Source organism: Myotis daubentonii, chromosome X, assembly GCF_963259705.1.
Source record: "Myotis daubentonii chromosome X, mMyoDau2.1, whole genome shotgun sequence".
Taxonomy (NCBI): domain Eukaryota; kingdom Metazoa; phylum Chordata; class Mammalia; order Chiroptera; family Vespertilionidae; genus Myotis; species Myotis daubentonii.
This window is the reverse complement of record NC_081861.1, coordinates 100212573-100238739: the sequence shown is the minus strand read 5'-3', so window position 1 is coordinate 100238739 and position 26167 is coordinate 100212573. Positions and strand designations below refer to the sequence as shown.

The following is a 26167-nucleotide window of genomic DNA, read 5'->3' as shown; positions in this document are numbered from 1 at the left end:
CTCACCTGAGGATATGTTTCCATTGATTTTTAGAGAATGTGGAAGAGAAAGAGAAAGACAGAGAGAAACATCAAAGTGAGAGGAACACTTTGATTGGTTGCCTCCTGCATGAGCCCTGACCTGGGCCCCCGGCCAGGGAGGAGCCTGAAACCTAGATACATGCCTTTGGTCAGAATTGAACCCAGACCCTGCCATTGGCAGGCCAAGGCATTATCTTCTGAACCAAACCAGCTAGGGCAGGATATGACATTTCTTAGCCCTCCAGCAGCAGACCTTAGTTTCTTTTGCCAGGAGTGTGGTGAAAAACCCTAGATCACCTTTTTGGATTCTTATTACCCAAGTTACTAAGAATATTACCAGTGGCATACAGGAAGCTTAGCCAATGAGCAGTCAGAAAAGGTGTTTCCTCTGTAGTTCACACCAATCACCAGCTTGGCCCCGGCCCAGGCCTGGTCAGGGGACCCCATCTCCCCCCGATCACCGGCTCCGCCCTAGCCCAGGCCTGATGCCTTGGCCAGAGGCGTCAACCCCCATCACCCTCCAATCACCGGACTGGCCCCTCACCCAGGCCTGATGCCTCAGCCAGAGGTGTTGACCTCCATCACCCTCCAATCCCCAGATTGGCCCCTTGCCCAGGCCTGACGCCTCCGCCAGAGGTGTCAGGCCTGGGCAGGGGACCCCCATCTCCCCCTGATCACCAGCTTCTGGGAGGCTTCTGGGACTTCTGGGGCTGGCTTGTGGACCGGGATGGTGTCTGGCACTGGTGGCTGCGCTATCCTACCCTGCCTGAAGTATGCAAATTAGCCGCCATCTTTGTTGACAGCTAATTTGCATATCATGCTGATTAGCCAATGGGAGGCATAGCAAAGGTATGGTCAATTACCATGTTTGTCTATTATTAGATAGGATAATAAATCCTTATGCAAGCCAGACATTTTTTTTGGTCTCAAGTAAGATAAAACTCATCTAACTATGAACTAATTAAATTAGACTTTCTTTTCTCCACATAATAATCTGGAGGTTGTTGATTATTTCTGTAGTATACTGATGTCATCAGAGAGCCAGCCTCTTCATGTCTTTCCTTGTTAGTATGCAGACCATGAGCCTCATGGTTGCTACTTCATGGTCACAGAAGGTTGCCCTAGCCCCAGGCATCACATCTACATTCAAAGTAAGGAGAAGAAAAGAGATGTTGATGCTAGCCATATTTCTCCCCTTTAGCAGGAGAGCAAAAGCCTATCAGAAATGAGCCCCCTACCAGCATCCTTTCTCTTACATTTCCTTAGTCAGGTGTTGGTCTTATGGCTAGCTCTTCCTGCAGGAGAGGATGATAAAATGAGTAACTGAGCACATTGTTGCCTCAAATATGGGGGTTCAAGTTGCAAATAGGAAGGAAGACATGGATATTAGGAAGGCAATCAATGGCTTGTCAGTCATAGATAAATAAAATTACAATCACTATTTTACAGATAGGGAAACTGAGCCATGAAGTAGTTAAGTAACTTACCCAAGGTCTTATAGACAACAGATAGTAGAGCTATAATTTGAATCCAGGCAGTTTGGCTCTACACCACTGTTTCTGGAACATTCATTGTTACAAACTACAGTAAGAAATACCTTTAATATTGTACCCCAGTACACATATTTTTTCTTTAAATCTTTATTGTTGAAAGTATTACATAAGACCCTCTTTTTTCCCCATTGACCTCTTCCATCCCACCCCTGCCCCCCACCCCTTTGTCTGTGTCCATGGGTTATACATATATGCATACAAGTTCATTGGTGGATCTCTTCCCACCCACCCTTCCCTACCTTCCCTCTGAGGTTCGTCAACCTGTTCCATGCTTCTATGTCTCTGGGTCTATTTTTGTTCATCAGATTCCACAGATGAGTGAGATCATGTGATACTTATGTTTCTCTGACTGGTTTATTTTGCTTAGCATAATACTCTTCAGGTCCATCCATGCTGTTACAAATGGCAAAAGTTCTTTCTTTTTTTACATTCCATTGTGTACATTCAAAACACTACATATCTTTTCTTCCTACAATGCACTATTCTATTCTATTCTATTCTATTCTATTCTATTCTATTCTATTCCATTCTATTATTTAATTTTTTAAAATGCTGGCCATGCTTAACTAAACTGCTGTGATGACCCTGCAATTTGGAAATAATTTTACTACACTGCTCTGCCTCAATGCAACTACTTCCCCAAAGGGATATCAGAGGTACCAAGAAAGACTGAAATGCCACTCTTTATTTCTTCCTTTTTGTGTAAATGTTTGTCTCTTACTGAATCTGACTTTGGAAGAGGAATACATTATTTGAGGGGGTCCTGTTTTATACAGCCAGACACAGTTCCTAATTGACAAAGGCACCAATGAATGCTTTAGTGAGAATGTATAATACTTCACACAATACATAGTGAGCACTAATCCATGTGTCTTGGCTGAATCTCCCCAGGAAGCATACCCTTTGATATGAGGGGAATAGGAAATGAAACAAGGAATTGAAAGCAGTAAAGCAATGAATGAACAAATAAGACAAAGAAGCAAAAACTCATAGACACAGGCAACAGCATGGAGGTTCCCAGAGGGAAAGGGGGTAGTGGGGTATTAAAGGGTAAACAGGGTAAAATGTATAGTGATAGAAGAAGAATTGACTTTGGGGGGCAAATATACAATGCAATATACAGATGATGTATTATAGAATTGTACATTTTAAACCTGTATAATCAATGTCACCTCTGATAAGGTTAACTAAAACTAAATAAACACAAAATAAATTAGGTATTTCTTATTAAACCAGCTACTAGAGTAGGCAATTGAAGCTTAATCCCTGGGAAAGCCCTGAGGGAAAGGATCAAACACATGTATCTCTCTTTTTCCCCCCACATGTATCTCTTTTTGTTTTGTTTTGTTTTTGTTTTTTTGTTTGTTTATTAGAGCTAGCTGAGACTTTATTTTGGAAAAAAAGCACTTGACTTTTAGTTGAGGGTGTGGGTAAGAGGCAGTCCCACAAACAGTAGACTCCATCTCTAAAGGTAGGCTGAGAACTGGGGCTGAGCCTCAGGCTGGTCTCCTCTTCCCTACGTTCCCCTGTATAGCTCCTTGTCCCACAGGCTCAGAGGCCAGGAGAGAATGCAGTAGCCGTTCACTTGGGCAGCATGTCAGATGACTCAGACAACAGCTTCTCAGTCTTCTTCACAACCATGGTCTTGGAGCAGCTGGTGTTGGTGCAGCTGAAGGAGCCAGAACCTCTGCCAGAGCCAAGTTGGCTTGGAAGCCCAAGCCATAGTTGAAGTTCCCATAGGCCAGGCTCAGCCCACTTGAGCAGCTGCTTGTGGTCTTAATATGGATATTCGTTTTGCATTCCAGACTCCAGCTGATTCTCCTTGCCCATCCAGCAGCTTGCATACTTTTGAATTATCACACTTGGGAGTCAAGGGAATCAGGATACTTATACATCTCCCCCATTGTCATTGGTTAAGGGCTACTCCCAGGACAAGGAAGGCGGTAATTACCAGGCACTTCTAGACTGCTATATTCTAGGCAAAGTGGGTTCTGGCAGCCTGAGAACAACCCTCCAACAAAGATGCGGGTACTAAATATTGAAAGTCAGGTTGATGTCCACAAAATTATAAGGGGAGGTGGATGGAAGACCAACAGCCTCTGTTATGTTAGCTTGCACCCTCAATATTATCATCAGCTCTAATATATTCAACAGTTTCTGGGTGTTTGTTCCAGTGCTATGTTTCTATAGGAATGGATGGTACAATGTTGTAAGAACCTCACATACGGCAGGTCTGAGTTTCAAACCCAGGTCACTCACCAATTCTGTGACCCTGACCCTCATTTTCCTCATCAGTAAAATGGGAAAAATATTCACACCTACCTCTTAGAGTTATGGTGATGAACCTATAACAGAGCTTAGCACATTAGCAATTAATCAATGCTAGCTAATATTAATAACAAAAAAGATTTTGAGTTGATCCTATTGTTAACATATGAATTGGCAAAAGTATGTATAACTATATGTATGGTGTTGGAAATGAGTGTGGGCTGCTTTATCCAATGCTGAACATAAAACAGAGGGCATGTAATCCGGTGACCAGGAGGCTGGACATTTAGGAGGGGTTTTGCTGAAGCTTTACTGTAGTTGGTTTACTACCAGAGCCTGGAAACTCACATCTCTCATCTCAAGAATACAGTTTCCAAGGAATTTGTGCTAGAAAGTGATTTACTACTCCATAAGCACCATGCAAGTAAGAGCAGTATCTAATTTATTCACCTCTATATCCCAGATAGTGGAAATGTTCTGCATGCAAGTACATATTTGTTGAATTAATAAATAAATGAGTACAAATTGATGACATACAGAGCTTTTTCCCCAGTATGACCTAATCTACTAGGATTTTAGTCATGCTATTTCCTCCACTTGGAACATCCTTTATTTCTCATGCCACCCTCTGCTCCATGCTTATATTACATGTGTGTAGAAAAAAAAATCTATGCTTGCCCTAAGAGAAATATGACTCTTACCCTCAGATTCTGGGAGGTAATCTCCAATCCCTTGGAATATCATATCTGATAAGAATGGTTTAGGGTGAGGTTTTGGCTACACCGACAATGTGATTTAGGGTGGGGGCTGTGGTTTATCTGGCATCAGATCACTTCCTCAGGAGACTGGGGACTGAGATCAGGCACAGAGGCAGTGATGGAGCCCAAATAAAATTTCTAGGAGCTTGGATGAGCTACTCTGATTGGAAATATTCCATGCATATTGTTTCATATTAATGCTGAAAAAGTAACACTGCCCTGACTTCACAGGGAGAGGGCCACTGAAGCTCCCCACTTAGTACTTTCTTGGACTCTTCCCTATGTTTCCTTCCTTGGCTGATTTAAACACTCTAGGATTCTCTCTCCAGCTGTGGTGGTTATGGAAATATGTGTTCAGAAGGAAATGTAGCAAGGTCAAAAGCAGCCCAGATTATGCACTATCACATGGAGAATAGCTGTCCTGGAGAGTTACTTGGACCCACAGTAGGATTTCATGAGCAAGAAATAAACTCTTATAAATTAGGCCATTGAGATTTTGGGAATATCTATTACTGCAGCACAACCAAACTTATCCTGACTGCTTACAGATATCTTCCTCAGGCATAATTAACCACTCCACTCACTGAGTGCCTCCAGACCCCCCATCCATCCCTGTTATAGCATATGCTTATATGTTCCCACTAAACTCTGAATAAATATTTTATTTTAGTCATCTTTGTATCCCTAGTGATTCTACCACAAGTCCTGGCTGAGATCACATACACAGCATATGTGGGTTTAATCTAATTCAGCTGTTTGGCAGCAAGACTGGGAGGCATGCTATTGTGGAGATAGACATAGCTTTACCTATGAAGATATATTAAATGGTCCATTGGTGAGCTAAGTAGAAGGAATGGAGGCTTCTGAAAAACACAGGGCCACGGTATGCCTATGTGACATCCCTCTTTTATGACAACAAAAAAGTGTCCATATGATATTCTGTATGAGTGTTGGAGAAGAAAGTCATAGTCCAAGACAGAAATGTGAGAGATGGAACCAGAATAGTGTACTTCTAGGGGACATAAATTTTACTTCCAAATGTCCCTCTTCAACTGTATTGCAAACCCAGCTAGTCTTATCAATGTATGGCCAGGCTGAATTGTTGTCCTGCAGGTGGTGGGACTTTAGGAAATGCTGGAAGTCTCCTATTTTTAATTTGGACTTGGCAGGTAAAGGCCTACCAAGCAAGATCTACCTCATCAGCCCCATATCCTGGTTCGAACAGAAGCTTCAGGAAGCCGGGGGTGAGCAGATCAACATAAAGAAGGAAATCCCAAAACTAAATGGGTCAAGTGACAGTGGTGACCTCCATGACCAAAACACTGAAGTAAGGCCACAGCAGAGATCATGGTCCTCCTGACATTTGTTCTTCATATTAGAGACAAAGAGACATATGGCTTCAGTCATCTGTTGGAGGCCTAGTTTAGAAAACTGAAGAAGTAGAGCCCTCAAGGAGCATATAGAGCATTACACTCATTTACATGTTAGAATCAAGTCATTCTATATTCTTGCTTCACCCCCCCCCCCCTCCTAACCCCAATCTGTGCCACCCTCAGGAACACTCTGAGAGTAATCAGCTCTGAGATTGGTTTAAATGGTAGTGGGGAATAGTTGAAGAATACTCACAAGCTGGGTAACTTTGGTCACTTTAAATGAGCCCCTGGCTTTTCCAGTGTGAAATGTGCTAAATGGTTGTCATAAAGATTAAAAGAGACCATTATATGTAAGGTCATTGAAAATACTAGGGATTCTTATATTTAGACAAGCCATAAGCCTCCTCCATCACAGCTGGTGGGAGCCTTTCCAGGATAGAGATAGTTCAGGGATGACTTGTTTGGAAAGAGGCCTTTCCTGGAAGCTTGGATGAGTATCCTTTCTCCTTTATAGTTATGGCCATCTGGACACACCACAAAGACATCTCTCCTGACCACTCAGCCTCCCAGAAAATCCTGAGGAAAGTCGAAGAAGAAGCCATCATTCTCAACACAATGATCTTGAAATTGGTAAAGGCCCTGTGGCCCTCCCCTTTTGAAGGCCTTCTGAAAATGATACTTGAAATCCATTGCCACCTCTGCTCCCAGTCAAGAGGAAAATCTTAGTAATTAGGCAAAGTAATTTGGAGACTTAGTAATTAGAGAGGCAAGTGACACTTACATCAATGAATATAGCAGTACTCTCATCAGTGAATAAAACTTAAGGGCAGGAATAGGTAAAATGCTCTTAGCAAATAAGTTTGTAAGTTAGTAAGGCCATCCTTTATGGTAATACATAATATGGATTTATCATGTAGACCATATAGGGCATAATTCATAATTCTTTTGGCGGTAAGATGTGCTTTCCTAAGGTACCTTAGGAAAGAATCAGCTGCATCCAGGAGTGTAAGACCCGCACTATTTATTTCCCCACTCTCTACTGTAGTACCTACACAAGGTCATCAGGGAACACTAAGACTAGGTGTAGTCTTCTTTCTCTGAAGTAGGTAATTGAGATTCAAGTCTGGTAGCTGGGGAAGATGGATGCTAAGAACTGAGACTTTTGAGTTTGGTGGAGCAAGATGGCAGACCCCATGAGGGCAGTAGAGAAAGAGATTAAATGAGGAGAAATAAAGGGTAAAAGGTTACTGAAGGAGATGGTTTAATTATCTCTTTCTCCAAATCCTGGTGGATGGGGATATCCCCAAGGTCTAGACACACAAGGCTTACACCCTAAAACCTTTCAGTAAATAAGTACTTTATTAGGGTCAGTGTTTAGCTGCTCTCAAGAAGGGCAGGTGAGGCAGTGCCAGAATAGACAGATCCACTATGGTGTCTTTGATAGGCAGCATAAGACATCACTTGGGAGTCTGTGGGCAGGAAGGAGCATCTATGTATATATATAGGTAACACCATGATGAAAGAAACAAACAATATGGTCACTCCACTGGCTTTGGGTAATGAATCTACCTCTGAGGAGATGGACTCGGAAGCATTAAGAAAGAACTGGGGTTAGGGGACTCCTAACTGAGATGGTCTCTTGCTGGGTCCATAAAACAACTTTTATGATTCCATGAGTTCCAGGCAGGTACTGAACTCACAGCTACAAGGAAAAGGAGCAAGGTCAGGAATGGGCTTTGAAGTCTGGTCCAAGAGTCAGGTAACCTGAAGGACAGTCCCATCAGTAAGGGCACTTGAAGTGCCCCGTTATAGGATCATATTTGATTCTTGTGACCAACTCTTCCAGAAAGAACATGAAAGGTCATAGCCTATGGATTGCCTGGCAATGGTACAGCAGGGATGCAGGCTGAGAATAAGCTGGGGTAAGCTGCCCCCCCACCAGGTAAATTCCCCTTATTTTGCTATTGGGAAACAAGCACACACATATACACACAAAAATGGCACGAGAGCTATGCCTGAGGTGTCTTTTTACTTCTTTTATTGAACTCCATAAATATTTTCATAAGGCTTTGTGTCATTACAACATCGTAGTTTTGTTGTTAAACATTTTTTTAAACACACAACTTTGACATTTGTTTGACAGGGTCAAACAGTCAATTAGGAGAAACAAAATAAACTGGCAAATGCAGAGCAGCAGGGGTAATCAAAATCACTGTTGCCCATCCAACCACCCCAGCCCACCCCATCCCCAAAGCACTAAAAGATCACTATTTGGCTTTACACTAGAACTGTTAGAACTCTCTTGTTGCTGTTCTTATAAATCCATTAGAGATATACACATAGAGAGAATGGGGGAGAGGGAGAGAGAAAGAGGAGTTGAGTTTCTGTGTTAGGACCATCCCACAGCAGGGCCCATAGAACACAATAGCAAAGCCTTTTGAAGAGCAAATCCAGGCCTCATTGAGTTGAGGAAAAGGGAGCTCAGGGCCATGCAGAAACAAAGATTTACAGAGTTCTTAGGGATAGCACTGCTGTGAGGACACAGAATAGGACTGGACCATGAGCCCAGATAATGGGACTCCCCATGGGGCTGCTGGCCACTGGTTTGATTTGCTGCCATAGGCTGGGGGAACACTACAACCAAGGGAATACTTATTTCTTGGTGTTTTCACAAGTCATTGGCATCTAGTGAGGCCAGTGGGTTGGGTGGATGAGAGATAGATGGATGGGAGGTGGATGGCGAGAGGCAATATCCCTGATCATGGAGCTCTGGGTACAGGTCTAGGGGAGCACAGGGACAAGGGGCTTTGACCAAGAGATATTGTAGGCCCAGGGACTTGTCTGAGAATCCCCTTTTGGTGGGCTCCAAGACCTCATAGAAACATGTCAGTGCCAAGCGTAGTGGGGCAAGTAAGGAAGAATGTAAGTTCAAGAAAGGCCTACCCAGTTATTTAAACACATTCTGCTTGCCAGAGAGGCCATTTTATCTTATGCACTAGGTACAGGTTCCTTGCCAAGGGTGCTTAAGTAGCTGGGTCATGTTCTGAGCAGTGGTGGCCAGTCCCAAGCCCTGGCCCTCTGACCAATTCAAGCTTACCCTTGGCTCATTCCACAAGTCTGAATGGAAGCTGAAACAACTTGCAGTTTGATTCCCACAGAAGAAAAATTCCCAGGCTGGGAAGGACTGGTCTGGGTCAGGAGTCATAGAGCAGCAATCAAGCCAGCTACACTGAGGGCCCCATGCAGCCATGGTACTGCTTAGTAAGCTGAGGTCCTTTCATGACATAGTCTTCTCCCAAGGGGTTCTGAACAGACTCACAATCTCCAGATTCCTCACTAGAGTTCTCCATAGCAAGGTCAATCCTTACTTCTTTGTACTCCATTCTTCTTGCTGGAGGGGCCATGCAAGGGGCCATGTGGGGAGGAGAAGCAAGTACTCCTGTACCCACAGGGAACTCTTTCTGGGAGAAGTTAGTTTTACCCCAGTGTAAATCCTGCCCCAAAATGAGCCTAAGTATGGGATTTCTGTCTCAGATCCTTTCTCCATAGGGAAAAATCCCCCTGGAATCCTTACTTGCTTCAAATGTCCTGAGATGGGACAATGTTGGAAATGGGGCCTTCTTCAAGTGCCAGAGTGCTTTAACTATGGCAATACCACCAATCTTCTGGTGCCAATAGAGCAGGAAAAAGAAGAAAGATAGGAAGAGGGGAAGAAAAGGGAGATTGTCCATGCAATCTGCTAATAATTAGGGAAGTCTCAAATAACTTGAATGGTAGGAACTGCAGGTACATATCTTAGGCCAAGGCTGTCTATTTCCATACCCACCCGTTTTTTTCCTGTAAGAAGTTGCGGTTCAGCATTGGATCTTCTCTAGGTAAATAATTTAAAGACAGATGATGATCTTGGTAAGGTAGGGTAGACTCTATCTTTATCCATTTATAGACTCCTATCAATGCTGCCTAAACAATCTGCAAATGGAAACTGGGATGAACGGGCCCTCAAACTGATTGCAGTGGGGAGCCCTTTCTTAAATCTATTTGGTACTGGAGGCAGTTGAATCCCTCCAACAGGAGGCAGAGTTTCAGCCTGTTTGCTTCCAGTTCAGATCTTTTAGGTTAGGAGAGGGACAGGCTTAGAAGGAAAACCATAACCAAAGCATCTTGAAGAACAGAATAATTTGTGAAACTAAATCCCAGATACAAAACTGTCACAACTCAGTAGTGCTGCAACATGGGAAACCCCAGTGCTAGGAGAAGAAATAGCCCAAATGCAGAATGTTCCCTGAACAGAAGTCTTCTCCTGCATCATTATACTCTGACATGCCCTTGCTTATTTTGGTTTTGATCCCTCTACAATACCAAAACACAGTGAAAGCAATAGGAATATTGAGTAGTTATGTCACAGGGCACAACAGAGCACATCCAGACTCACACAACTGAGAACAGAAGATGCAGGGAAAAGGCTGTTTGGGGCAACTATAGGGCTGCATAAACATTTGAAGATAGATGGTCAGCTGAAGGAGAGGAGAAAGAAGACCCTCCCTTTACCTAGTAAAAAGTAAAAGGAAAAACAATTCTAAACTCCCAAACCCACCACATTAAATTAAATTAAAAAGTCATCAGCATCAGTATCATTGGGAAAGAAAAAAAAAACAATATAAACACATCTATGGTAATAATGACAAGTCAATGAATCACTCAGGGGAGTAAAGAGATTATCTCAACAAGAAAAGGAACAAATAGAAATGTCAATTTCTGAAAGTAAAGGGGATGAGGATAGAGCAAGAAGAACAAAAAAAAACTTTTAAGAAGAGATCAAATGTTTAGAAGTCATTGATACCTCTTCCTACCAACTATATATTTCACTTCCCCCAAAGAACAGAAAACGTTTTTGGTCCTTCTGTGTGTGTGTGTGTGTGTGTGTGTGTGTGTGTGTGTGTGTACACTCAAGGGTCTCTCTGTGTGTGTATATGTCCATATATATATTTATAAATTTCAACAGTGCTTCTCCGAAAAAAGGTCCATCTATAAATATAATTTTATTTACTTTATTTTAAAATTATCTGCCTCCCTGTAGGTACTATTTTTTGAAGGGGGTTAACCTGCTGAAGTTTTGCCAGAATGGTGACTGGCTGCGCTTGGGTTCGGTGAACTCAAAGACCTGTGACTGAGCGATGCCATCTGGGACCAGGTACTGGCCCTGGTTTAATGGGTCCTGCGGTGGTGGGTAGGAAGGAGGAACTGAGCGGGCAGAGTTGACACCTAGAGTAGATGAAAGATCAAAGGGAAAAGTTATAAGTTAAGTAGAAAGGGACTTCTCAAATTACCCACTGACCACTTTGGGCAGACATTTCAAAGCATCCATTTTAGAGAGTGTGAACTGGAACTGAAAATCACCAAGGGAAGATTTACATTACTTCATAGATTTTGGAATGGTGTGGTGATTACTGCAGCAACATATGCTTTGCCATCTACACAGCATTACTGAGAAATCTGGGATGTTGCCATCATCCATTTTACAGATGAAGACACTGAGACCTGGAGGGAAATGCCATACCCAATGTCACAAAGCAAGGGCTAGAATCCACATTCTTTGACTTCTCAGTTCAGAGCTCTTTCCAAGAGACCCTAAGCATCAATCAGACCGTCAAACCTCAGAGGGAAGGTAGGGGAGAGTGGGGGTAAAAGGCAGAGATCAACCAAAGGACTTATATGCTAGCATATAGGCCTAACGAATGAACACAGACAACAGGGGGGTGAGAGCATGAGTGGGGAGGGGAGATGAGGGGGGTAATGTGGGGATAAAGACACATATGTAATAACTTAATCAATAATTTTTTTTAAAAAGAGACCATAATCCATTATGCAGGGTTGGTGCTGCAAATAACCCAACGATATCCATTTAATGTGAAGCAACATTTTCTCCCTCCTCCATTCCCCCTGGAAGTGTCAAAAGAGCCTGGTTAAAAACTAGTGACTTCAGGGTAGGTGTTTAGGGGAGGGAAATGTTTTTCTAAAAGCAAGTGTTCTATGCCAGGTTGAGAGTAATGCAACTGTATTTAATAGGGAAGTGACATTGGTAATAGAGGGAGAAAGTGAACTCACCAACAGAAAATATGATTCATGGAACACAAGGAAGACTTGGAATATATTTATGACATTTCAAATGGAACACTTCAATAATTTATCAACTTTCATTAGGAGGGTTTGCAACTATCAAAGCAAAATCTGCTTGAATAGAGAATTCTTGGAACCAGGGAGCCTAAACTTAAAGTTTAATCCTAATCTATATTCAGAATAGAATAGGCTGAGATATACAGCATCTGATTCAGAATGCAAGGAAGACCTCTCTGCTGCTTTCACATACCTTCCTCATCTGCTGGTCAGTGTCTGAAATTTTAACATTATAGCTTTTTTGTTTGCCTTGTTTGATGATTTGATCCCATTATCCTGGAGGTAGTATCATATTAAGCCACCATCGGCCATTGGCCCTTCAGTGGGAAGGAACTGGTTTTATTCTAAAAGTCAGTAGTTTTTGTTCTTATTTTTATTTTCTAGCTTTGTTGAAATATAATTGACACAGAACATTGTATAAGTTTAAAGTGTGAAACATGATATTTGATAGACATATGTATTGAGAAATGATTACCACAATAAGGTTAGCTAGCACATCCACTGCCTCACATAATTACCTTTTTTGTGATAAGAACATTTAAAAAATACTTTGTTAGCAACTCTCAAGTATACAACAAGTATTGTTAACTATAGTCACCATAGTGTACATTATATCCCCAGAACTATGTGTTATAACTGGAAGTTTGTTCCCTGGAAGTTTGAACAACATTCCCACTTCCCCAAACCCCAGCTCCTGGCCACCACCAATTTATTTTCTGTTTCTATAAGTTTTCATTTTATAGATTCTAAATATAAGTGAGATCATACAATATTTGTTTTATTGTCTGACTTATTTCTCACAGAACAATGCCTTCAAAGTCCATCTATGATTCAATAAGGCAGGGTTTCTTTCTTTTTATGGCTGAATAATATTTCTTTGTGTATATGTGTATGCATTTGCATGCATACACAGGTACCGCATTTATTTTATCTATTCATTCACTGGAGGACATGTAGGTTGTTTCTGTGTTGGTTATTGTGGATAATGCTGCAATGAACATAAGGGGGTGCAGATATCTCTTTAAGTTTCTGATTTCATTTTCTTTCCATATATACTCAGAAGTGGGATTGCTGGATAAGGTGACAGGTCTAATTTAAATTTTTTGATGACCTTGCATATTTTTTTCACTGTAACTCACCAACTTACATCCCCATCAACAGTGAACAAGGGTTCCCTTTTTTCCACATTCTTACCAGCACTTGTATTTCTTGTCTTTTTTATATAACAGACATGAGGTGATATCTCATTGTGGTTATGATTTGCATTTCTCTGATTGATTAGTGATGTTGAGCAAATTTTATGTATCTGTTGGCCATCTGTATGAATTCTCTGGAAAAAATATATTCAGATACCCTGTCCATTTTTAAATTGGACTACTGGGTTTGTTTGTTTTTGCTTCTGAGTTATATGAGTTGCTTACATATTTTGAATATTAATCCTTTATCAGATATATGGTTTGCAAACATTTTTCCTATTCTGCAGGTTGCATTGTCATTGTGTTAATTGTTTCTTTTGCTGTGCAAAAGCTTTGTAGTTTAATGTAGTCCCACTTGTTTATTTTTGTTTCTGTTGCTTGTGTTTTTGATATCATATTAAAAAAAACTTGTTGCCAAGACCAATGCCATTCAGTATTTCCCCTACGTTTTTTTGTAGGTCCAACATTATTATTAATGAAAATCTACAGTTTACATTAGGACTGACACTTTGTGTTATATAGTTCTATGACTTTTCACAAATGCATGATGTCAAGGGTCCACCATTCCACTATTGGTCTTTTGTTTTTAGATAAATAAGTTTCCTTAATGTTGATCATTTTTAAGAATTCTTTCTACATTTTGGATACAATTCTTTTACCAGATATGTGTTTTGCAAATTATTTCCAGTCTGTCTTGTGTTTTCATTGTTTTTTAAAATAATTTGAATTTATTGGTGTGACATTGGTTCACAAAACCATAGAGGTTTCAAGTGTACAACTCAACAAAACATCATCTGCATACTGCATCATGCATCCATTACCAAAAGCAAAGTCTCTTTCCATCTCCATTTACTAGTATCCCACCCCCTTTGCCCAAAGCTACATATCTACCCCACCTTTCCCTCTGGCTATCACCACACTGTTATCTGTGTCTAGGTGTTATATACATATACACACACATGTACCACATTTATTTCATCTATTCACCCTTGGAGGACACATAGGTACGTAGGTTGTTTCTATGTCTTGGTTATTTATGAATATACTAGGGGCCCGGTGCACGAAATTCGTGCACTGGGTGTGTGTGTGTGTGGGGGGGGGGGAGTGTCCCTCAGCCCAGCCTGCCCCCTCTCACATACTGGGAGCCCTCAGGCGTTGACCCCCATCACCCTCCAATCGCAGGATCGGCCCCTTGCCCAGGCCTGACGCCTCCGCCAGAGGTGTCAGGCTTGGACAGGGGACCCCCATCTCCCCCTGATCACTGGCTCTGGCCCCCGCCCAGGTCTGAGGCCTCTGGCCCAGGAATCATGCCTGGGCAGGGGACCCCCATCTCCCTCTGATCGCTTGCTCCACCCCCCGCCCAAGCCTGATGCCTCTGACCCAGGCTTCAGGCCTGGGCAAGGGGACCATCATATCCCCCCAATCCCCAGCTCCGCCCCCGACCCAGGCCTGATGCCTCGGCCAGAGGAGTTGACCCTCATCACCCTCCGATCACCAATCACCGGATCGGCCCCTTGACCAGGCCTGAGGCCTCTGGCTGAGGCGTCCGGCCCGGGCAGCAGGACCCGCAGTTGCAGCGGCCCCGCGATCGTGGGCTTCGCTTTAGGCCCAGGCAAGGGACCCCTAGCTCCCGGGACTGCCAGCTTCGACCGTGCCCAGCTCCCATCGCTGGCTCCACCCCTACTTCCTGCTATCACTGGCCAGGGCGGCAAAGGCGCCTGATTCTCCGATCATGGCTGGGGGGGCAGGGCAAAGGCGGCCCCAAGGCCGCCTTTGCCCTGCCCCCCAGCTCTTAGCTCCCCCCTGGGTTTCCGATCACTGTCAGTGGCAGGGGGCTTCTTCCTGCTTTCCCTTTCGCCTCCCTGCATTGTGCCTACATATGCAAATTAACCGCCATCTTGTTGGCAGTTAACTGCCAATCTTAGTTGGCAGTTAATTTGCATATAGCCCTGATTAGCCAATGAAAAGGGTATCGTCGTACGCCAATTACCATTTTTCTCTTTTATTAGATAGGATATATAATGTAGTTTTTTGGTTAATACCTTCACCTTCTTTTACCAAGCCCCCCACCCCTCTCTTTTGACAGTTGTCAGTCTATTTCGTGTATCTATGCCTCTCTTTCTATTTTGTTTGTCGGTTTATTTTGTTCATTAGATTGCACATATAAGTGAGATCATATTGTATTTGTCTTTTCCTGACTGGCTTCACATAGACTAATACTCTGCAAGTCCATCTATGCTGACCCAAAAGGTAAGATTTCATTATTTTATATTTTTTTACGACTGAGTAGTATTCAATTGTGTAAATGTACCACAGCTTTTTTATCCATTCATCTGATAGTCACTTTAGCTGTTTGTAGATCTTAAGTATTGTAAATAACACTGAAATGAAGACAGGGGTGCACATATTCTTTTGCATTAGTGTTTCAGGTTTCTGTGGATATATTCCCAGCAGTAGGATTGCTTGATTAAAAGGCCATTTCATTTTTAATTTTTTTAGTAAACCTCATAGTGCTTCCTCCAGTGGTAGCACTAGTCTGCATTCTCACCAACAGGACATGAATATTCCCTTTCTCTACATCCTCATTATCACTTGTTGCTTTTAATGATAGCCATTCTGACAGTTGTGAGGTAATACCTCATCATAGCTTTAATTTTTAACTTGCATCTCTCTGATGATTAGTGACACTGAGCATGTTTTTCATATGTCTATTGGCCATCTATATATCCTCTTTGGAGAGGAGTCTACTCAGGTTCTTTGCCCATTTTTTAATTGAGTTGTTTGCCTTCTTGGTGTTGAATTGTATAAATCCTTATATATTTTTGGAAATTAACCCCTTATCAGATGTATCATTTATTCTCCCAATCAATGGGCTCCCTTTGGTTTTGTTGATGGTTTATTTTGCTGTGCAAAGGCTTTGCAGTTTGCTAAAGTCCCATTTGTTTATCTTTTCCTTTACTTCCCTTGCTCAAAGAAATGTATTGGCAGAAAAAACTTCAATGAGAAATGTCTGAGATTATACTGAATATGTTTTCTTCTAGGATTTTTATAGTTTTGGAACACACTTGTGTTTAATCCATTTTGAGTTTATTCTTGTGTATGGTGTAAGTTAGTGGTTTAGTTACATTTTTTTGCATGTATCTGTCCAATTTTCATAATATCATTTATTGAATGGGCTGTCTTTAGCCCATTGTATATTTTGCCTGCTTTGGCAAATATTAATTGACCACAAAGTTGTTGGTTTATTATTGTGCTCTCTATTCTGTTCCATATACTTATTCTTGTGTCAATACCATTCTGTTTTGATTACTATGGCCTTGCATTATAGTTTGGTATCAGATAATGTGATACCTCAAACTTTGTTCCTTTCTCAAGTTTATTGAGGCTATTTGGGGTCATTTCTGGTCCCATATAAATTTATGCAATATTCATACTAGATCTGAAATCTATGCAATTGCTATTTTTATATCTTTATTGTTGAGAGTATTACAAATGTCTCCCCCTCTTTTCCCACTTTCCTCCCACCAACTGGTTCCCACAGGGCCCCAGGCCTTCACCACACTATTCTCTGTATTCATGGCCAATGCATATATGCATATAAATCCTCTGGTTAATCTCCTCTACACCCCTCACACCTTCCCACTGAGATTTGTCAGTCTGTTCCATGTTTCCATGCCTCTGGTTCTATTTTATTCATCAGGGTATGGTGTTCTTCAGTTTCCACATAAGTGAGATCACGTGATATTTGTCTTTCTCTGACTGGCTTAGTTCACTTAGCATAATCATCTCTAGGGCCCTCCATGATGTCTCAAGGGGTAATTGATCCTTCTTTTTCATAGCCGCATAGTATTCCATTGTGTAAATGTACCATATTTTTAAAATCCATTCTTCTACTTTAAGGCACTTGTTCTATTTCCAGATCCTAGCTGATGTAAGCAATACTGCTATAAACATAAACATTCATATATTCTTTCTGATTGGAGTTTCTGGATTCTTAAGATACATTCCTAGAGTGGGATCACTGGGTCAAATAGCATTTCCATTTTAAATTTTTTGATGGAAATCCCGTTCCATAGTGGCTGCTCCAGTTTGCATTCCCACAAGCAATGTACTAGGGTTCTTTTTTTTCTCCACATCATCACTAGCATTTGCTGTTTGATTTATTGATGGTAGCCATTCTGGCAAGTATAAGGTTATGCCTCATTGTTTTAATTTGCATCTCTATGATGATTAGTGAACTGAAACATTTTTCATGTCTCTTAGCCATTTGAATGTCCTCTTTGGAGAAGTGTCTAATCAGGTTTTTGCCTGTTGTTAAATTAGATTGTTTGTCTTCCTTTTGTTGAGTTATATGACTATTTCATATAGTTTGGAAATTAACCCTTTATTGGATGTATCATTGGCAAATATGTTCTTCCATATAGTGGGTTCCCTTTTCATTTTGATGCTGGTTTCTTCAGCCGTATTACAGATTTTTATTTTGATGTAGTCACATTTGTTTTTTTCCCCTTTGTTTCACTTGCCCTAGGTGATATATCTGTGAAAATTCTGCTATATGAGATGTCTGATATTTTTGGGCCCATGTTTTCTAGTAGGATTTTTATGCTTTAACAACTTACATTTTTATTAAATCTTTATTATTGTAGTATTCAATATGTCACCCTTCTCCCCCATTGTCTCATTCTAGCCTGCCCCCACTCTCAACCCCAGGCCTTCACCAAAATACTGTCTGTGTCCATGGATTATGTATAAATGCATACAAGTTCTTTGGTTGATCTCTTCTCTCCCAACCACCAACAACCGCCTTCCCTCTGACATTTGACAGACTGTTCCACGCTTCTACATCTCTGGATCTATTATTTTTTAAATTAAAATTTCATTTTTGAAAGTATTACATATGTCCACCTTTCCCCCCATTGATGACTTATAACCCCCCCCCCACCCTCCACCCCAGGCCTTCACCACCCTATTGTCTGTGTCCATTGGTTATACATATATGCATACAAGTTCTTTGGTTGATCTCTTCCCACCCACCCACCATCCCATGCCTTCCCTCTGAGACTCCACACTATGTTCTGGGTTTCTATGTCTCAGATCTATTTTGTTCATCAGTTTATTTTGTTCATTAGGTTCCACATAAGAGTGAGATCATGTGATACTTGTCTTTCTCTGACTGGTTTATTTTGCTTAGCGTAATACTCTTCAGGTCTCTCCATGCTATCTCTAAGGGTAAGAGATCTTTTTTTTTTTCTACTGCTACATAGTATTCCATGGTATAAATGTACCACAGCATTTTAATCCACTCATTTACTGATAGGCACTTGGGCTGTATCCAGATCTTAGCTATTGTAAATTTTTCTACTATGAACATAGGGGTACAAACATTCTTTCTGATTGGTTATTTGGTTTTCTTAGTATATATTCCTAGAAGTGAGATCACCAAGTCAAATGGCGGATCCATAATAAATTTTTTGAGGAAACTCCATACCATTTTCCATAATGGCTGTATTCCCACCAGCAGTGTACAATAGTTCTTTCTCCACATCCTCGCCAGCACTTATTGTTTGTTGATTTGTTGATGGTAGCCATGCTGACAGGTTTGAGGTGATACCTCATATTCATTTTCATTTTCATCTCTCTGATGATCAGTAACTTTGAGCATTTCTTTCATATATCTCTTGGCCATCTGTATGTCCACTTTGGAGAAGTATCTATTTAGTTACTTTGCCCATTTTTTAATTGGATTGTTTGTCTTCCTTTTAAGTTGCATGAGTTCCTTATATATTTTGGAAATTAACCCCTTATCAGATGTATTATTGGCAAATATGTTCTTCCAAGTAGTGGGTTCTCTTTTCATTTTGTTGGTGGTTTATTTTGCTGTACAGAAGCTTTTTATTTTGATGTAGTCCCATTTGTTTATTTTCCCCTTAGTTTTGCTTGCACTAAGAGATATATCCACAAACATATTGCTATGAGAGACATAAGAGTTTTTCTTGCCTATTTTTCCTTCTAGGATTTTTATGGTTTCACTACTGACATTTAAGTCTTATCCATTTGGAGTTCATTCTCTTGTCTGGGGTAGGCTGGTGGTCTAGTTTTATTGTTTTGCATGTCTGTCCAATTCTCCCAACATTTATTAAAGCAACTGTTTTGACTCCATTGTATATGCTTGCATCTTTTGTCAAATATTAATTAAGAATAATGGTTTGGGTTGATTTCTGAGGTCTCTGTTTGGCTCCATTGATCTATATGCCTGTTCTTGTGCCCATACCAGACTGATGTAACTAGTGGCTTTGTAGTATAGCTAGATATCCAGTATTGTGATCCCTCCAATTTTGTTCTTCTTTCTCAAGATTGCTACGTCTACTCAGGGACTTTTTTGGTTATACATAAATTTTTGGAGTATTTGTTCTACATCTGTGAAATATGCCATTGGTATTTTAATAGAGATTACACTGAACCTATAGATTGCTTTGGGTAGTATGGACATTTTAATGATGTTGAGTCTACAAATCTATGAACATAGTACAGTGGGGCCTTGACTTACGAGTGTCCCGACTAACGAGTTTTTCCGAGATACGAGACGTCTCTCGGTCGATATTTTGCTTTGAGTTGACAGAGTAATTTGAGTTAACGAACTCCTTAACGAGCTCCGTCACAGAACGAATTAAACTCGTAAGTCAAGGCCCCACTGTATATTCTTTCACTTGTTTATATTTTCCTCTATCTCTTTTTTCAAAGTCCTGTGGTTTTTGAAGTACAAGTCTTTTACCTCTATGATTAAGTTTATTCATAAGTATTTTAACGTTTTTGTTGCAATGCTAAAAGGGAGTTTGCTTAGTTTCTCTTTCTGAGAGTTCATTATTGGTGTATAAAAATGCCATAGATGCCAAAACCGGTTTGGCTCAGTGGATAGAGCGTCGGCCTGCGGACTGAAAGGTCCCAGGTTCGATTCCGGTCAAGGGCATGTACCTGGGTTGCGGGCACATCCCCAGTAGTGGGTGTGCAGGAGGCAGCTGATCGATGTTTCTCTCTCATCGATGTTTCTAGCTCTCTATCTCTCTCCCTTCCTCTCTGTAATAAATCAATAAAATATATATTTAAAAAAATGCCATAGATTTCTGGGTGTTAATTTTGTATCCTGCTACATTGCCAAATTCATTTTTTAAATCTAGTATTTTTTCGATGGAATTTTTAGGGTTTTCTATGTACAATATCATGTCATCCGAGAATAATGAGAGTTTTACTTCCTCTGTTCCAATTTGGATGCCTTTCATGTTTTCTTATCACCGTGGCTAGCACTTCTACTACTATGTTGAAATAGAGTGGTGAAAGTGGACATCCCTGTCTTGTTCCTATTTTTAGAGGAAATGGTTTTAGTTTTCGCCCATTGAGTATAATTTTCGACGTAGGTTTGGCCTTTATTGTGTTAAGGTATGATCCCTGTATTCCTAATTTGCTTAGAGTTTTTATCAAAAATGTGTGTAGGATTTTGTCGGATGCTTTTTTTTTCTTTTTAATTCTTTATTGTTTAAAATATTACATATATTTCCTTTTTCCTCCATGGATCTCTCCCGGGCCACTCCCACCCTCAGCACATGCCTCACCCCCCTAGTGTCTATGTCCATTGGTTATGCTTATATGCATGCATACAAGTCCTTTGGTTGATCTCTTAACCCCTCACTCCACCCTCACCTGCCTTCCATCTGAGGTTTGATGGTCTGTTCGATGCTTCTCTGTCTCTGGATGTATTTTTGTTCATCAGTTTATGTTGTTCTCAAATGCTTTTTCTGTCTATTGATATGATTACATGTTTTTTGTCTTTCAATTTGTTTATGTGATGTATCACATTTGTTGATTTGCAAATATTGTTCGAGCCTTCCATCCTGGAATAAAGTCCACTTGGCCATGGTGTATGATCTTTTTAATACATTGCTGGATTTGATTTGGTAATATTTTTTGAGGATTTTAGCATCTATGTTGATCAGGTATACTGGCCTGTATTTCCCTCTCTTTGTAATGTCTTTATCTAGTTTTGGAATTAAGGCTATTCTGACGTCATAAAAAGAACTCACAAGTGTTTCTTATTCTTTGATTTTTAGAAAATTGTTTGAAGAGGACATGTATTAGTTTTCCCTTAACTGTTTGGTAAAATTGCCATGTGCAATGGTCTAGACCAGGGCTTTTGTTTCTTGGGAGTTTTTCGTTTGTTTGTTTTGTTTTTGTTTTTAATAACTGCTTCAATTTCATCAGTTTTTATCAGCCAATTCAGGTTTTCTGATTCTTCCTGGTTAAGTGTTAGAAGATTGTATTTTACTGGGAATTTGTCCATTTTGTCCAGGTTGTCCAGCTTGTTGACATATAGTTGTTCTTCATATTTTCTTACAATCCTTTTTCTTTCTGTAGTATCAGTTGTAACTTCATCCCTTTTCATTTCTGATTTTATTTATTTGGGTCCTCTCTGTTTCATGATTAGTTTGGTTAAAGGTTCATCAATATTGTTTATCTTTTCAAAGAACTAGCTCTTGGTTTCACTGACCTTTGTGATTATTTTTTTAGACTGTCATTTATTTATGCTTTGATCTTTATTATTTCCTTCCTACTTACTGTATGCTTTTCTTGTTTTTCTCTTTCTAATTTCTTATTTGTAGGGTTAGATAGTTTACTAGTAATTTTTCTTGTTTATTGAAGCAGGCCTGTAGTTCTATAAACTTCCCTCTCAAGATTCTTTTCACTATGTCCCATATATTTTATGGTGTTGTATGTTAATTTTCATTTGTTTCCAGGAAGTTTTTCTTATTTCTTTCATGATCTCATTGGTAACCATTTCCTTGTTTAATAAAATGCTATTTATCCTCCATGTGTTTGTATTGTTTTTAGTGTTTTGTTTTGCTATAGTTAATTTTTAGTTTCATACCATTGTGATCCAAGAAAATGCTTGATATAATTTCATTCTTCTTGAATTCACAGAGACTTAGTTTGTGTCCTGACATGTGGTCTATTTTTGAGGCTGTCCCATGTGCCCTTGAGAAGAATGTATATTCTGCAGCTTTTGGGTAAAATGTTCTATGAATGTCAATTAAATCCATTTGATCTAGTTTGTCCTTTAGGGACTCTGCTTTCTTATTGATCTTTTTTGTCTAGAACATCTATCCAGTGATTTCAGTGGGGTATTAAAGTACTCTACTATGATTTTATTGCTTTCAATCTCTCCTTTAAAGTTCTCCAGAATGTTTTTTTTTAAACATATATTTGTGTGCTCCTTTATTGGGTCCATATATGTTTCCTAGGATTATATCCTCTTGTTGTATTGATCCCTTTATTATTATGAATTGGTATTCATTGTCTCTTCTTATGGCCTTCATTTTAAAGTCTATTTTGTCAGGTCTGAGTATTCCTATCCTTGTTTTTTTTTCCCATTTGTTTGGAAATTTTTTTTATCCTTTCACTTTCATTCTGTGTGATTTTTTTGTTCTGAGGTGGGTTTCTTGCAGACATCATAAATATGGGTCATGAGTTCTTATCCGTTCAGCTACTCTATATCCTTTGATTGCAACATTGACGCCCTTCAGATTTAAGGTTATTATTATTATTATTATTATTTTTTTATTGCTTAAAGTATTACAAAGGGTATTACATATGTATCCATTTTATCCCCCCGCCCTAGACAGTCCCCTAGCCTCCCCTATCACCTAGTGTCTTATGTCCATTGGTTATGCTTATATGCATGCATACAAGTTAAGGTTATTATTGATAGGTACTTGTTTGGTGCCATTTTTATTCTTTATGCTTGTGTCCCTCCCTCTCTTTCTATTTCTTCTTCTTACAACAGTCCCTTTAGCATTTCTTGCAGTGCTGGTTTGGTGGTAATAAACTCCTTTAGTCTTTATTTTTGTGTCTGCAAAGCTCTTTGTTTTTCCTTCAAATTTTAATCATAGCCTTGCTGGACAGAATACTCTTGGATTGCATCCCTTGCTTTTCATTATTTTGTATACTTCATGCCACTCCTTTCTGGCCTGACTTGTTTCTATTGAGAAATCAGCTGTCAGTCTAATGGGAGGTCCCTTGGAATTAACTTTCTTTCTCTCTCTTGCTGCCTTTAAGATTCTTTCTTTGTTTTTAACATTTGCCATTTCAATTATGATGTATCTTGAAGTGGGTCTTTTTGCATTCATCTCATTTTGAACTCTCTGTGTTTCTTCGACTTGTGTGGCTTTTCCCTTCACCAGGCTAGAGAAGTGTTCTGTCATTATTTCTTCAAATAGATTTTCTATTGCTTGCTCATATTGTTCTGTTTTTATGCCTATGATGATGATGTTGTTATGTTTCATGTTGTCCCATAGTTCCCTTAAACTCTTCTCAGGCTGTTTACATTTTTTTCCAATTGCTACTCTTATTGGGTGTTTTTTTTTTTTTCCCCTAACTTGTCTTCTAATTCACTGATTTGGTCTTCAACTTCTTCCAATCTACTGCTGATTCTTCCCAGGGTATTCTTTATTTCAGGTATATCATTGTTCATTTCAGATTATTCTTATTCATGGTTTCTACCTCTTTGTTCATGATGCTGTAGTTCTCACTAAGTTCCTTATAGTCCTCATTAAGTTATTTGAGCACAGTTACAACCATTTCTTTGAATTCTTTATTTAACAAATTGCTTCCCTCATTTAATTTAGCTCCCTATCTGGTGATTTCTGATTTTCTTTCATTTGGGCGCTATTTCTTTGTATCCCCATTCTAGTGGTTTCATAGTCCAGGGCACTGAGTGAGGTGGACCAGGTTGCGGTGGCTGGTCTGTGCATTTGGAAGTATTGCTTTGCAACAGGGTCTGGTCTCCTGGGGGTGCCAGGTTAAGTGTGCCTTGTTGCAGAGCCAAGTCCATGTATCCAGAGGCTTGGGTCATTGCTGTGAGTCCAGGTTCAAGGTGACAGGGCCAGTTGTCCAGGAGTGCCAATTCAGGCACACTGGACCTCAGTGGCAGGTCCATGCATCATGGGTGCTGGGTCAGGTTAGCAGGGCTGTGTGGGGTCATATTAAGGCAGTGGGGCTAGTTTTCCAGGGTCACAGGCTCAGGTGTGTCAGGTTGGGTCAGCAGGTCTGTGCATGTGGTCCCACACGCATCAAGGTGGCAGGGCAGGTCAGGTGTGTCATGTGTCAAGGCAGTGGGGTCAGTTGTCTGAGAGCACTGGTTCAGGTACACCTGGTCATGACATCAGGCCCATGTGTCTGGAGACATTGGGTCCCAGAGGTGGGGCTGGGTGTGCCTCTCTGGCTGTGTGGCACTAGGTCATGGCCACTCTTTGTAGCCTCCTCCTAAAGACGACCCTGTGGATCCACAAACATGGCGTGCTCTCCAATCTCAAGAGGAGAGAAGTGCTTGGCTGAGCAGCAATCAGTGGCAACTGGCAGCTCCTCTACCAGGAGGATTTTGTGCACTGACAGACAGATGCCCACGTACACTCACACACACACACTCTTCCTCGAACACACTCACCCTCACTCTGGTCCTGCCCTATGCCATGTTGGATCCCTTACCATTGCTATTTTGATAGGAATTTCCTTGAAACCATAAATTGCTTTGGGTAGTATGGACATTTCAATGATGATTTTTTCCTATCCTTGAACATGTTATATGCTTCCCTTTATTTGTATTTTCCTCATTTCCTTAGTAAGTATCTTATAATTTTCCAAGTACAAGTCTTTGACCTCCTTGGTTAAATTTAATCCTAGATTCTTTATCTTTTATGTTGCAATAATAAATGGCATTTGTTTCTTAATTTCTCTTTTTGATATTCCATTATTGGCTTACTAGTATAAAAATGCCACTGATTTCTGAATATTAATTTTGTTTCCTACTTTTCCAAATTCATTTATTAGATCAAGAATTTATTAGATGGAGTCCTTTAGGTTTTCTATATACAATACCATGTCATTTGCAAATAATGACAGTTTTACTTCCTGTTCTCCAAATTGTATTTCTGTGGTGTCAATTCTTACTTTGTATCTTTCATTTCTGATTTTATTCATTTGGGTCTAATTCCTTTTTCATTGAAGAGTCTGCTTAAAAGGTTTGTAAATTTACTTATCTTTTCAAAGAACCTGCTCTTGGTTTCACTGATGTTTGTATTGTTTCTTTAGTCTCTATGCCATTTATTGCCACTCTGATCTTTATTATCTCTTTCCTTCTACTTAGTCTGGGCTTTGTTATTCTTTTTCTAGTTCATTTAGGTGTAGGATTAGATTGTTTACTTAAGCTTCTTGAATTGGCCTGAAATGCTGTGAACTTCCTTCTCAGGTTTGCTTTTGCTGTGTTCCATAGATTTTTTGTTTTTGTGTGTTAATTTTCACTTGTTTTCAGGTAACTTTTTATTTATTCTTTTATCTTACTTTAACTCATTAATTGTTTAATAATGTTATTTAGGCTCCATATTTTAATGTTTTCCAGTTTTTATTATAATTGACATCTAGTTTTATTTTTTTAAAATATATATTTTATTGATTTTTTAGAGAGAGGAAGGGAGAGGGATAGAGAGTTAGAGACATCGATTCAGCTGCCTCCTGCACACTCCCCACTGGGAGTGTGCCTGCAACCAAGGTACATACCCTTGACTGGAATTGAACCTGGGACCCTTCAGTCTGCAGGCCGACACTCTATCCACTGAGCCAAACCAGTTAGGGCAAGTTTTATACCACTGTGGTCAGAGAAGATGTTTTATATGATTTCAATCTCCTTGTATTTATTAAGACTTAGTTTTTGTCCTAAAGCTTGGTGTATCTTTGATAATGTTCCGTGTGCACTTGATAAGATAGTATATTCTCCACCTTTGG

At 40.2% G+C, this 26167-nt stretch overlaps 1 protein-coding gene across 7 annotated transcripts in view; it reads right to left on the bottom strand.

Moving 5' to 3' along the window:
• Nucleotides 1–7993: 7993 nt before the first annotated feature.
• Nucleotides 7994–26167, bottom strand: part of ARHGEF9 (Cdc42 guanine nucleotide exchange factor 9) — a 330612-nt gene continuing 312438 nt past the window's right edge. For all 7 annotated transcript variants that reach the window (XM_059678479.1, XM_059678480.1, XM_059678485.1 and 4 more), the window contains one exon: nucleotides 7994–11234. In XM_059678479.1, the coding sequence (XP_059534462.1) occupies nucleotides 11053–11234 (182 nt within the window). In that variant the 3' untranslated portion in view covers nucleotides 7994–11052. The remainder of the gene's footprint in view (nucleotides 11235–26167) is intronic.